The sequence below is a fragment of the Temnothorax americanus genome, unplaced genomic scaffold, assembly GCF_048541705.1.
Source record: "Temnothorax americanus isolate GAGA-0224 unplaced genomic scaffold, ASM4854170v1 Scaffold53, whole genome shotgun sequence".
Taxonomy (NCBI): Eukaryota; Metazoa; Arthropoda; class Insecta; order Hymenoptera; family Formicidae; genus Temnothorax; species Temnothorax americanus.
This window is the reverse complement of record NW_027509688.1, coordinates 284,703-297,907: the sequence shown is the minus strand read 5'-3', so window position 1 is coordinate 297,907 and position 13,205 is coordinate 284,703. Positions and strand designations below refer to the sequence as shown.

Genomic DNA, 13,205 nt, shown 5'->3' with positions numbered 1-13,205 from the left:
GGAAAAATCAAAAAAAATTTTTTTTCTTCCGCGCTTTCCCGCGTTTCCGCCCCCCCTTCTCCGGGGCCCCTTTTCATGGACCCAAAAAGGGGGAAACGCCGGGAACGAAAAGAACAATTTACTATTTTCCGTCGTCCGTTCCCCCCTTTTTTTAATCCTTTTAATTTACGGGAGCTTTTTTTGGGGGAAAAGGGGAAACGGAGAATTATAAAATTTAAAATTTTTAAAAAGGGGTTTTTTTGTTAAAATTTTTTTTTGGGGTATTCAATAAGGGGTTTAAAAGATAACTTTTTTAAAAAAAATTGCAAAAAATGAACCAATTTTAGAAATGAAAAAAAATTTCTTTTAAAATCACTATGGGGTTTCCGCTTTTCCCCAAATTTGGCCCCCATGTAATATAAGGAGAAACAAACTCGCGGAACGACGCGTCAAAATCCGTGTCAACGCGGATACAGTATACTCCATCAAAATTTCGGAGCTGTTTAATCACATTGAAAAAAGAGCTTTTACACATACTCTTCGATTACTTTATTATTATAAAAGTGGCAGTATAATATTATAGATCCAAACATCATGTTGATGGTTATTATGAAGTAAACATCTTATGCAAGCCAGGGTACATACATAGAGGCTGCGTTAAGTACTGGCAGTGAATATCGAAACGCAGCCATACATACATACACGATAATAGCGAATTCCGCTTTTCCGTCAAACGTGCGGGTGCCATTACATGGAGCGCGAAACGCGGAAACGCGGAAGCGCGGAAGACAAAATTTACTAGATTCCGTCGATCCGTTTCCGTCTTTTTGAATGCCTTGAATTACATTACAATTACATTACATTACAGTGGAGCATATGTTGAGGCGGAAAAACGGAACGGAGAATTATAAAATATTATTTTTTACGGTATTTATTGATTAAAATGCTTGTATTCAATAGAGAAGCTGAAAGATAAGCATATTAATAAAAATTGCAATGAATTAAGTGAACACAATTTTAAGAAATGAATACAAATGTCTATTTTGTCACTATCTGTTCCGCTTTTTCCGCGCAAATTGTGCTCCATGTAATATAAGAAGAAACAAACTCTCGCGGAACGAACGCGTCAAAATCCGTTGTCACGCGGATACATATACTCCATCAAATTTCCGGAGCTGTTAATACATTGAAAAAAAAAAATCTTTTACACAAGACTCTTCGATTACTTTATTATTTAATAAAAGTGGCAGTATAAATATTATAGATCAAACATCATGTTGATTGGTTATTATGAAGTATATCTTATATGCAAGCCAGGTACATACATAGGCTGCGTTAGTTACTGGCAAGTGAATATCGAAACGCAGCCATACATACATCATACACGATAATAGCGGATTCCGCTTTTTCCGTTCAATACGTGCGGGACTCAACTCGCGGAAACATTACATGGAGCGCGGAAACGCGGAAACGCGGAAGCGCGGAACAGAATAGTAACTAGATTCCGCGTTTCCGCGAGTTGAGTCCCGCACGTTTGAACGGAAAAGCGGAATCCGCTATTATCGTGTATGTATGTATGGCTGCGTTTCGATATTCACTGCCAGTACTTAACGCAGCCTATGTATGTACCCTGGCTTGCATATAAGATATACTTCATAATAACCATCAACATGATGTTTGGATCTATAATATTATACTGCCACTTTTATTAAATAATAAAGTAATCGAAGAGTATGAGTAAAAGCTTTTTTTTCAATGTGATTAAACAGCTCCGAAATTTGATGGAGTATATTGTATCCGCGTTGACAACGGATTTTGACGCGTTCGCTCCGCGAGTTTGTTTCTCCTTATATTACATGGAGCACAATTTGCGCGGAAAAGCGGAACAGTATAGTGACAAATAGACATTTGTATTCATTTCTTAAAATTGTGTTCACTTAATTCATTGCAATTTTTATTAATATGCTTATCTTTTCAGCTTATCTATTGAATACAAGCATTTTAATCAATAAATACCGTTAAAAATTAATATTTTATAATTCTCCGTTCCGCTTTTCCGCTCAAAATATGCTCCATGTAATATAAGGCATTCAAAACAGACGGAACGGATCGACGGAAATCTAGTAAATTTTGTCTTCCGCGCTTCCGCGTTTCCGCGTTTCCGCGCTCCATGTAATGGCACCCTCAGCATGAAAAGGCACCTAAATTGTTAGGAACTCTAGACGAACGTAGATCTCTAGGGACTCTCTAGCCGGATTCACCGGGTGTATTCGTTTACGCAGGGCTGCTGGCAGAAACATCACCCGAGTGCTAAAAATCCTACAGGGTTGCGTTCCAAAATTCACTCTGGGTAACTAAAATCTATAGTTTACGTGACGTACACTATAGCATTTTAGTTAACTAGAGTGAATTTTGGAACGCAGCCCAGCATATGCATATGCACTATAGATTTTCAGCGCTCGGGTGATATTTTTGCACGCAGCCTTGCGTGAACGAATGCACCCACCTTTTTTGATAAAGGTAGTGATTTAAGTAATGTATAGACATCTGTGCTTATATATATATATATATATATATATATATATATATATATATATAGGCTGCATTCCGATATTCACTAGCAACTTTCAGTCTGAAAATCTATAGTATACGTGACGTAAAATACAGATTTGCAGTACTGACAGTGGATATCGGAATGCAGCCATAGTTACAAAGAACTTGTTGCTAAATTTGTGATTTGTCTCGTGATGGGAATGATTTAAAACAAAAACGTGTTTTATTACACTAAAATGACTCTCTTAAATTATTTTTATAAAATTCAAATAATAATCGGATATTACTGCTTGTGTGTAAATGCCGAGAAGGATAATGCATATTGTCAATGCATGAGCAAACTAAATCGACAGTCAATTTTCCATTCCCGGGAAGAATATTGTGTTGTAAATAATGTTAAATTTAACGCAACTAGCGTAAAATTTGAGAAAATGAAGAAAATGGTCAAAATCAACGCTGGTACATATTTCATAGGAACAAACAATCCAATTTTTTCAGCCGATGGAGAAGCACCAAAACGCGAAGTAGTATTAAATAATTTTTACATAGATAAATTTGAAGTGAGTAATGAGGAATTTATGGCTTTTATAAACGCCACTGGATATGTGACTGAGGCAGAAAACTTTGGAGATTCCTTTGTCTTTGAAGGTCTTTTGACACAAAGCACAAAGGATAAAATCCATAAAGCAGTTGCACAAGCTCCTTGGTGGTTACCTGTGAAACAAGCGTCATGGCAACATCCAGAAGGTCCAAATTCAAATATCATTTGTACGTATAAAAATAAAAAAGAAAATTTGAATACTTTGTTTATGAGATATATTCATAACAAGTTTTATAAAACTTTAAATCATCAAATTAATTGGAAGGTATTTAGTCAGAATGGATCATCCTGTTGTTCATGTCTCCTGGTACGATGCAGTTGCTTATTGCAGTTGGATGGGAAAGAGATTACCAACTGAAGCAGAATGGGAAGTTGCATGTCGTGGTGGACTCTCTGATAGACTCTATCCTTGGGGAAATAAATTGATGCCAAATAATCAGCATAAGTAAATTGAACTTGTATTTATAAAACTTAAATTTCTATAAATATATTATTTCTGCTATTATTGTATATGTGTATTATTATATAATATTGGTTATAATATTATAAAAATTTATATTTTACCATTATGTTGTAGAGCCAATATTTGGCAAGGAAATTTTCCTACAGAAAACACCGAAGAAGATGGATACAAAGGCACGTCACCAGTTACAATATTTTCACAAAATAAATATGGTTTGCATAATATTGTTGGAAATGTTTGGGAATGGACAGCAGATTGGTGGATAACAAAGCACTCACATGATCGACAAACAAATCCAGTAAGTATAGGCCGGTTTTACCATCTCCGATGAGTTTAATCGGCCGATTAAGGGCCAATTTCACGAACGTCGGTTAACTGTAAGCTTCGGTTAAACTCACTCTTCATCTCTTTCTGCCCCCTTATGTATATTTCTATCAACGCAGGTTAATTTTAATTTTGGTTTAACTTACCTGTCATCTTTTCCTAGTTCTAAGTTCTAAACGTTAGAAAAAGATAGAAAGTAAGTTAAACCGAGATTAAAGTTAATCTACATTGGCAGAAATGGGTATTAGAAAGAGACAAAGAGTGAATTTAACCAAAGGTTACAGTTAACCGACGTTGATAAAACTGGCCCTAAAGTCAACCAACCATTGGTTAACTTGCTTAACGACAAATACGATTGGTTTCAATGGATTAATCGGCCGATTAAACTAATCGAAAAGTTACTTTTTAAAAGTAATTGGTTAACATTACTCATTACCAAGTAAAAAAAGTTAGTAACTGTTACTAGTTATGATTCATGAAAGGGTGTTAAATTTCAAACATAATAGGTCGATAACTCAATAAAATATCGAGGTCTGCTTTTTCCGGTTGTATTGTTTTGAGACGGACAAATTTTGATAACAAAAAAATTGATTTTGGGTGGAGGCGTCAAGCTCAAATAAAGGTCAACTTCATTTTTTTAAATAGCAACATCATTTTTTAAACACCTACGTTTGTAGCTCTTTTCATTATGAGTTCAACAGAAAAGAAAGCCAGAGTCGAGTCTGAAAAACACAGGGAAGAAAGCCAAAGTCGATTTCAGAAAACACAAGAAAGAAAGCCTGAGTTGAGTCCAGGAAACAGAGAAAAAAGTTGCCAAAAATGTAAATAACGTAGCGAAGAGAGTATCAAGGCGCCTATAGGGCACTCACTGAGCCAGTTAGCCGTAGAGTCCCTTAAGAGTCTGGCCACTGTAAAGTTCATCGTAATCCTGGCATAAGGCTGGCGCCTACAGTTTCTAAGTGTCCTTGACTCTAAATGCTAGAGTCCCTGTATAAGATGTTTAAGAAGTTACGATCGCCGTAACGTGAAGCAGCGTGCATTTCAGAAATGATTTGACAGCTTGGGGGTTTTTCAGTCGCTCTCGGGGGAGAATTTGACAGCTTGGTATGAATAGAAGGTTAAGGTTAAGGTTATCTTTAAATTACGCGGCGATCGTAATTTCTAAGTTCATCGTCCGGCATTAAGTTCACGTTACGTTACTTCGCGTCCGTCGCGTCCCGTTACGTTAAATTCATCATAATCCCGGCATAAGGAAATCAACGGTATGGATTCGCTACCGCTTAGGGCCGTGCTTTAAGTTCTTGACTGTGATTGGCTGATTTGCTTACTGCTTAAGTTTTTCTATGTGCCCGAGCCTTTATCTTCATGCAATCATGATAACCTGATGTTTAATTGAGCTGTCAAAATATGATTTACGATTAATTATAATTATTAGAGGCCTTAGGCCTTTAACCTAAAGAAGAAGAAGGAGAAGGGAGTTTTAGTCGCATTTTAATTAGTTTCGCCATTTTGCTACAAAAGGTTGATTGAACCAATACGCATGAGTCCACTCAGTGGCTAGACTCTTATATAGGGACTCTAGTTAGCCGTATTGCAAGTAGTTCGAAGGCAATAATATCGTAAACTCGCATTTGGTTATTTGACCTTCGGCAACTTTGGGTCATAGCGCGTTGAACTCGAAATGAGAAGGGTTACAAATACAGGTGTATTAAAAAAATTATGTTGTCATTTAAAAAAATAAACCCTGGCTGGGGTAATATTTTTCGCAATAAAAATAAAACTATTTAATTTAGAAATACATCAACTGACAAAAACCCATGGTCGAAATTAATAATGTCTCGATGATTGATCCGAAAAAGTGCTGTGTGAATCCGACAAAACAAGTTGGCTCACAGTTTTTCAATGTTCATATCGAAAAGACGTTATATTGGTCGAACTTATATTGCCAGTCACGGTCGATTTAAAAATTACTTTAATTGTTATTCTATACTGGCAAAAGAAATTTATTTAAAAAATAAAGTTGATCTTTATTTGACCTGATACTTCCACCCAAAATCAATTTTTTTGTTATCAAAATCTAAAAAAAACCGGACCCTGATATTTGATTTAATTATCGAGATATTCGATATCTCAATAACTGTTACGTTTGAAATTTAACACCCTGTATAAAGTAATATGTATTTTATATATTGCATATTGTAATAAAAATTTTTTTTTTTTGATATTTATATATTTTTAGATTGGTCCTTCTAGTGGTAGTGATAAAGTGAAGAAAGGTGGCTCCTATTTATGTCACAGAAATTATTGCTATAGATACAGATGCGCTGCACGTAGTCAAAACACACCCGATACATCAGCTGGAAATTTAGGTTTTAGATGCGCTGTATCAACATAGATAAAATTATGATGTAAAAAGACAGGTATAGCATTTTCAAGGATGTACGTATGTACAATCGTCATTTTCTTTGACCAATCAGAAATGTATCCGAGAAGCAAGAAGGAACATGGCTCCTTTTATGATAACAAGACAGATTATATTAGCCGTGGCATGCATTTCGTAGCAGGTTGAAAAATATCTTTACAGATTGAACGCGCCGTTTATCGCGTTATGCGAAATCCATGGGTCTCATCGCGAAAGATTATCTGCGATTCGTAACTTATTTACCGTACACGCTCGATTACATGATTATCGTAGGTTCGTAAAAAATATCTCTCGACTGTAAAACATTGTAAAATAAAAACATTTATTAATAAATTATAAAACACTATAAACTCAAGCCAAAAATGTACTAAAAATTTATTAGATTGACCTTTTTAATAATCACTTCTATGTATGCATATGTATTTATGTATGTATGTATATGTACACTCTGCGTCACTGACTACATTTACACGGGCCGATTTACCCCGAAGTAATAACATCGATGAAAGAGGAAAGAGAAAACAGGGGAGAGGGGATATAAACTTCTAACTTCTAACCTATTCATCGCCCGCCACGGCCACGTATTACAATTCGTGTCAGTGGTCGGTGTCATATGCTGGCGCAGTCGAAACGACGCGAACACGTCTCGAGGTGGATTTCATGCAGTTTTACACTATATTTGTTAAAAAATGGTTGTTACTAACAAACATACCAAACTATTTATATGCGCGGCCGGCATATTTGTGTGCTATTTCTACTTCGGTATGTTGCAAGAGAAAATCACACGTGGACAGTACGGCGACGGAGAGAAATTCACGTTCATGTGCGCACTGGTTTTCGTCCAGTGTTCGGTGAATCTTATATTCGCCAAAACGAGTCTGCTGACAGTGATGAAGCAAGGCGAGGACACTACGTCGACTCTGTATTATTCGCTGTCCGCTCTAACGTATTTTCTCGCTATGGTGTGCAGTAACATGGCTTTGCAGTTTGTCAGTTACCCGACGCAGGTGATCGGTAAAGCCGGCAAGCCTATACCTGTGATGATACTCGGTGTATTGCTAGGAAAAAAGGTATATAACTTAATGTAGATTATATTTCGCGAGACAGTTTTTTCAGTTCTTTATGCATTGAATTTTTTCCTGTCTTTAATGATTATATTTCCTTTGCAGGTATATCCAATTAGAAAGTACATATTCATCTTTTTAATCGTCATCGGAGTTGCATTGTTTATGTATAAGGACAGCAATGTCTCTAAAAAGCAGACAGAGTCGCAATTATCAGTTGGAGAATTGTTATTACTGTTATCGTTAATAATGGACGGATTAACAAGTGCGGTGCAGGAACGAATGAGGGCAGAACATAACTCAAAATCAGGTCACATGATGCTTAATATGAATCTCTGGTCCGTTGTCTTTAGTGGTACAGTGATTCTTATATCTGGAGAACTTTTGGAATTTATTCAGTTCCTCCAAAGATATCCTTCTACTATATGGCATATAACAACGTTTTCTATAGCTGGGGCATTTGGACAATATTTTATATTTCTAACGGTAGCTGAATTCGGTCCACTGCCATGTTCAATTATAACTACTACTAGGAAATTTTTTACCGTTTTAGGCTCTGTATTAATTTTTGGCAATAGTCTTTTTCCTAGGCAATGGATAAGTACATTTATAGTATTTTTAGGTTTATTTCTAGATGCTATGTACGGTAAAGATAAAAGTAAGAAGAATACAGTAAAATAGAATGTGATAATTATCTCAGCATTTACTTAGACGACAAACGTACATTTTTAAGTATATACTTCATGCACATAAATCATCATATCGCCTCAACAATAATTTATAATTTACTATAAATATATTAGGGGTTCTAATCACATATAAAAATTAATAACAAAGATATTAGATTGTTATTTTTCTGTTTAATTTTTGCAAATGATAAAAAATAAGCGAGTATTCTTGAATTAAAGAAGATTGTAAATTTTATAATTGCACAAAGTTAATTCAAAATTAAAGACGAGAGAAGTTGAGAGATAGAGCACATGTAAAAATGTTTACAATATAATATATTTTTGAACAATTCTTTATTATCTTTGGTTCTACTAATAATTTTCTAGGAATCAAGGAACAGCTTTAATATATTGTGCTGTTTATATTTCTATTAATTTTTGTAATCTATTATTAAGATTTTTTCTGATTTCCCTCATTACATACATATTGAATTATGATATCAGAAACCAAAAATTATGTGAATTTTTTGTGCTACATATGAAAATAAATTAATTTTTTTGCATATTAGGATTTTAATAGCACAAATTAATAAAATATATATACCGAAGATTTTCTTGTCAATTTATAGAGAAAAGATTAATAAACGATCATAAATTTCAGTCAATCAGTGACAAGTTCAGTTTTTTGCTGAAAATGTATAAGTAAAGTAAGATACATATTTATTTACTATACAGGGTGTGTGTATATACAAAGGCAATTTTTAGGCGAAAAAATAGATTTAAATTATGATTAGAAAAAAAAAAACAAGAGTAAAAATTCTGATTTCTTGCTTCTGAAGTTGTAATTCAACATGACTATAGTGAAGAGTTTGGAATTTTAAGATTGGCATGCCCTGGGTACCGATCCTGTAATTTGGTACGGAACTTTTCACCTTTTCACTCATTCTGATTCCACATGAAGTTTTCCACGAATCACAAAGTGTTTAAATGTCGGTTGAAAAGTTGTATGATTGCGCGATATCAACGTGAAAGTTTTCTTTTTTATATTTCCGTTCCTTGATGTTACCAGAGCACATATTATGGAACTTTTCGGAACGAATTCCGATCGGAATTTATTCCAAAATATTCCATAAGTGCCGGTCTATAAACTTTAAGGAATTGATCAATCACAGTCGAATGGTCAGTTTTTTAGGACTTAAAACATCTATTGTAGACTGAGACTAATACGTGTCTTAGGGCCTGAGCAGAATTGTTGACTTATAATTTTAACACAATGTTTTATGCTTTAAATCTTTGTTTTTAGCAACGCACAATACTGTCTTGTATCTCACGTTTTAGTGCTACTTTGACCAAACTCCGCTTAATTTAATCGTTGATTAGTCCATTGGAAATGACCAATCGCATTTGCTCATTAAGCAGATTGATTAATGCGATTGGTCAGTGGACTAATCAACGACACAAGACACAGTATTGTACATTACTAAAAACAAAGATTTAAAGCATAAAACATTGTCTTAAAATTATAAGTCAACTATATTCTGCTCAAGCCCTTAGGAAACTACATAAGGTGCTTTCCAGTTAACGATAAGTCGACATATGTCACTCTATCTTTGTTGTTCACTAGATGTTGAAAAAAGACAGAATGGCGCTTGTGTCGACTCGTGTCGCTAAATAAAAAGTGCCCATAATCGCTGCCCAGAGGCTAATAAGAAAAAGAAAGATAAGATGTTCGTTGTTTATAGCTATTATATATATATATATATATATATGTATGTATATATATATATACATATACATATTGCGAATGTATTTCAAAATGTACGTAAATATAGGTATATCTGCTTATATATGTGTGAAATTTACTAAAAGTGTATATAACAAAGTATAGTAATATAATTGCACAAAGAGATGAGAAGCAAATCCTTCCATTTATTAGAAAAATCAAATTGTGTTTAATTAATGTTTATTACTGAGAATTCTAAGTCTTGTCAATACCATTGGTGTTTTATTTTGGAAGATATTGGTTTATATGAAGTATTTAAAGCTTTTGTATTTTGATAGGTAGTATAATATGTGATTGTCTCATAAACAGATCTTTTATTTGACAATTTGTCAATTAAATTATATCGTATTGTATGTGAACATATAATTTATTAAATGAACATTTGAATAAAATATTTGTTTATATTTATTTAAAATATAAGAATGTGTGTGTGTGACACATCTTAAGAATATATTATTTTACAAGAAATAACGCAATACGTTAAAATGTTGCCGATATTTTGCATCTTCATAGAGGAAACTTTGTTTTCGTGAAATATTTTTCAGTTTTCTATGCTAATGTGTTCAGAATGTTCTAAAACGTCGAAAAATCACATTTTTACAAAATGTCCGCGCGCGCGCGCGCGCGTGTGTGTGTGTGTGTGTGTGTGTGTGTGTGTGTGTGTGTGTGTGTACGAATATGATGCCCGTAGTTTCATTAAGGCCCCGAACACACACTTTTTTGTAACGAAACAGTAGGATTTCGACCAATCGTGTTACTCGATTCGGGAACGTATGGCCGCACGCAGCCGTACGTTTTCGAATCGAGCAACGCGATTGGTCGAAATCCTACTGTTACGTTCTACGGAAAGTGTGTGTGGCCAGCTTAAAGGAAGATCGCGTTCAACTAACGGAAGAGCTCACCCTTTGGGTCACCGATTTTGCCGAATTTTTATAGGAATGTAGTATTCGTATAGAAGTAACAGATGCTATACGGAGATTATGCGATGACTCTCAAGCGTTTACGAGAAATCGTGTAAATTTTAGCAATTTTAAAAAATATGTTGTATATAATGTATAATAATATAGAAAATACTAAAAAAGAAAAAAAGAAAAACGATGGGGCGCGACCTTCGCACTTTGTTTCAATAAAATAAATTATAATAGTATACAACAATTTATTGATAGAGAAAATTACGAGATATATATATATAGATAAATGCATGACATTGTCATTTTCATTTTTTATTAATTTTGTAATTTTTTATTTTAAATTCTAAGACACCTATTCTGTGTAAATGTTAACGACATTATTTCGTGCTTTGCACAGGTATGTAACACTACAGTGCTACAGCAAAGCACGTAACAATATCGTTAATGTGTACTGGCACGTATTATGCACGTATTATATAAAAGTAAATGTTTAGTAAAAGTTATAATAAATATAAAGGAAGAAATAAATAAAGTTACAAAGTATAGAGTGATATATTTTTTAACAGTAATATATTTATCTATTTATATTTTACATCTTAAACGAGTTAAATAATATATTGAACAACTAATTGTACATAATACTTTTTTAAAAACAGATACGCATGCGTACATAATACTCTTGAAAAATAGAAACATGAAATAAAGAATTAAAAACCAAAGAAAAAAATACATTACATATAAATATTATTGTTACTTAACGCGATAGTGCATTGCCATTGTTTTACTCGCGAATTCCGACTTTTTATTCATGCGAAAGTTTTTAGAATGTATCTTTAATCTAAACGTTGCATATCGAACTATAATTTTATTCTGTAAATCATGACATTCGGGTATTGTGTATGGTATTTCCTTAAATTTGTTAGTAAAAAAGTGTCGCAAGTTAGTAAACTTCCAAAAACTGACTTATCGTATCCGTATGATCTAAATATTTTTTCCATATCAACAAAGAATTAAAACGTTCTTTTATTTAAAAAGAACAATGTATCTTGTTTAAAGGCTTTTAAAGACAAATGGTTGTAATAAGTTGGTTTTGTTTGAAAGTTGCCCGTACTTTCCAAACATAGTTCACACAACTGTTGATACTTTGCAATACTTGTAATGATATATCCGGCAATATTATGTAGTATATTTAAATCGACTCGAACTCAATTGTATATCCTGTATTGAATTAGGAATAGGCCAATTATTTTCAACTATTTTGTCAGTGTTCTTTTTTGGCAAATTTTGAATAACGTCAAAGAAATCTGGCATAAACTCACGATCATCTTCATCGTAATTACTGCTCGTTATCTTAGCCATGTATTGTGATGTTGTTACTAATTTTAAATCGTTTTTAAATTGGAGAGCATTTAGTCGAATGTTTTATTCGAAGTGTCGAAAACAAGTTTTCGATACAATCTTGGGTGAATCTACCACCAAAAACAAATTTATATTTTCGTTCATTAATTAAATAAGTTGCTATTTCAATATAAGATATAATTGATATAATAATACCTTTTTGAAAAGGTTTCCAGTCATTTTTTTTACCAAACTGCAATGAAGATATTAATTCACAAAACTCGTATAGGAAATTAATAGTTTCAATATATTTTTCTTTATTATGTGTATTGATTGCATAGGCAAGGCTTCTAGAACTTACTATTTGAAACCATTTAGCAACTTGCTCGACTAAGTAAGCTGTTGTTTTTAATTCAGGTTTTTTTAATATAGGAACTAAACATTTTAGAGCAGAACTTGTGTCTAGATTGAAAACGCCGTATGCATTTGGTACCCTCATTTTTAAGAAATGGTTTGAAGTTTCTAAATATTTTTTGCGTAACTTTAATTGGTGCAAGCTTCAAGTCAAAATTACTTTGTGCATGTAGTATTTCTTCAAAATGTTTTGAACTTGCAATGTTCGTGGACAAATTATATTTTTCAACAAATTTTGAAGGAATTGTGATAGTAACATGATTTAACATGCCTTTTTTAAAATTTTTTAAAGCATGACAAACATCATGAAAGAAAAAAAGATGTCTATTAGAATCAACCGGATGCGCGCACTTATTTTGTACTGTAGATGGTTTACAACACTCTTGGTTGTGATTGGTAGCGCGGTCAGCCAATCAGCAAGCGAGCCACCGGATGCGCCTCTCTTATTTATTTTAGAACTAATTTTGGTTCAGTTCCAGGGTCCGTTCCGTTTCACGCATATGCGCGCATTTATCTATAACATACGTAACGTTTAAGGCTCAGTCACAATAAGAAAAATAAGGAATAAGATAAAGGAATAAGGAATAAAGGAATGTTGCATCTCACTTCAGTACACGTACATTAAAGTGAGATACAACACATGCCTTATTCCTTTATTCCTTTATCTTATTCTATATTTTTCTCA

At 33.5% G+C, this 13,205-nt stretch overlaps 2 protein-coding genes across 4 annotated transcripts; both read left to right on the top strand.

Annotated features, from left to right (window-relative positions):
- Positions 1–2,382: 2,382 nt before the first annotated feature.
- On the top strand, positions 2,383–6,697 carry LOC143904551 (formylglycine-generating enzyme). 3 transcript variants are annotated; one of them, XM_077419335.1, is made up of 5 exons: positions 2,383–2,499; positions 3,031–3,300; positions 3,407–3,578; positions 3,711–3,894; positions 6,160–6,697. In XM_077419335.1, the coding sequence occupies exons 2-5, from the start codon at positions 3,111–3,113 to the stop codon at positions 6,313–6,315; spliced, it is 702 nt and encodes a 233-aa protein (XP_077275461.1). In that variant the 5' UTR covers positions 2,383–2,499; positions 3,031–3,110; the 3' UTR covers positions 6,316–6,697. The 3 variants fall into 3 exon arrangements, with proteins under 3 accessions (XP_077275461.1, XP_077275460.1, XP_077275459.1); XM_077419334.1 differs by lacking the exon at positions 2,383–2,499 and having other exon boundaries at positions 2,608–3,300; positions 3,452–3,578; XM_077419333.1 differs by lacking the exon at positions 2,383–2,499 and having other exon boundaries at positions 2,608–3,300.
- A 187-nt stretch (positions 6,698–6,884) lies between these two features.
- Meigo (Solute carrier family 35 member B1 homolog meigo) lies at positions 6,885–9,873 on the top strand. The gene is made up of 2 exons (XM_077419336.1): positions 6,885–7,412; positions 7,512–9,873. Exons 1-2 carry the CDS (start codon positions 7,032–7,034, stop codon positions 8,085–8,087), a joined length of 957 nt encoding a protein of 318 aa, XP_077275462.1. The 5' UTR covers positions 6,885–7,031; the 3' UTR covers positions 8,088–9,873.
- The last annotated feature ends 3,332 nt before the right edge of the window (positions 9,874–13,205 follow it).

What these genes read in the sequence shown, in the direction of transcription:
- Meigo (XM_077419336.1), top strand. Translation starts at nt 7,032, where the DNA reads ATGGTTGTTACTAACAAACATACCAAACTATTTATATGCGCGGCCGGC. An exon ending in GTGTATTGCTAGGAAAAAAG is followed by an intron (nt 7,413 to 7,511) that starts GTATATAACTTA and finishes TTTCCTTTGCAG; the next exon opens with GTATATCCAATTAGAAAGTA.
- LOC143904551 (XM_077419333.1), top strand. Translation starts at nt 2,769, where the DNA reads ATGACTCTCTTAAATTATTTTTATAAAATTCAAATAATAATCGGATAT. An exon ending in ATGCCAAATAATCAGCATAA is followed by an intron (nt 3,579 to 3,710) that starts GTAAATTGAACT and finishes ATTATGTTGTAG; the next exon opens with AGCCAATATTTGGCAAGGAA. An exon ending in ATGATCGACAAACAAATCCA is followed by an intron (nt 3,895 to 6,159) that starts GTAAGTATAGGC and finishes ATATATTTTTAG; the next exon opens with ATTGGTCCTTCTAGTGGTAG.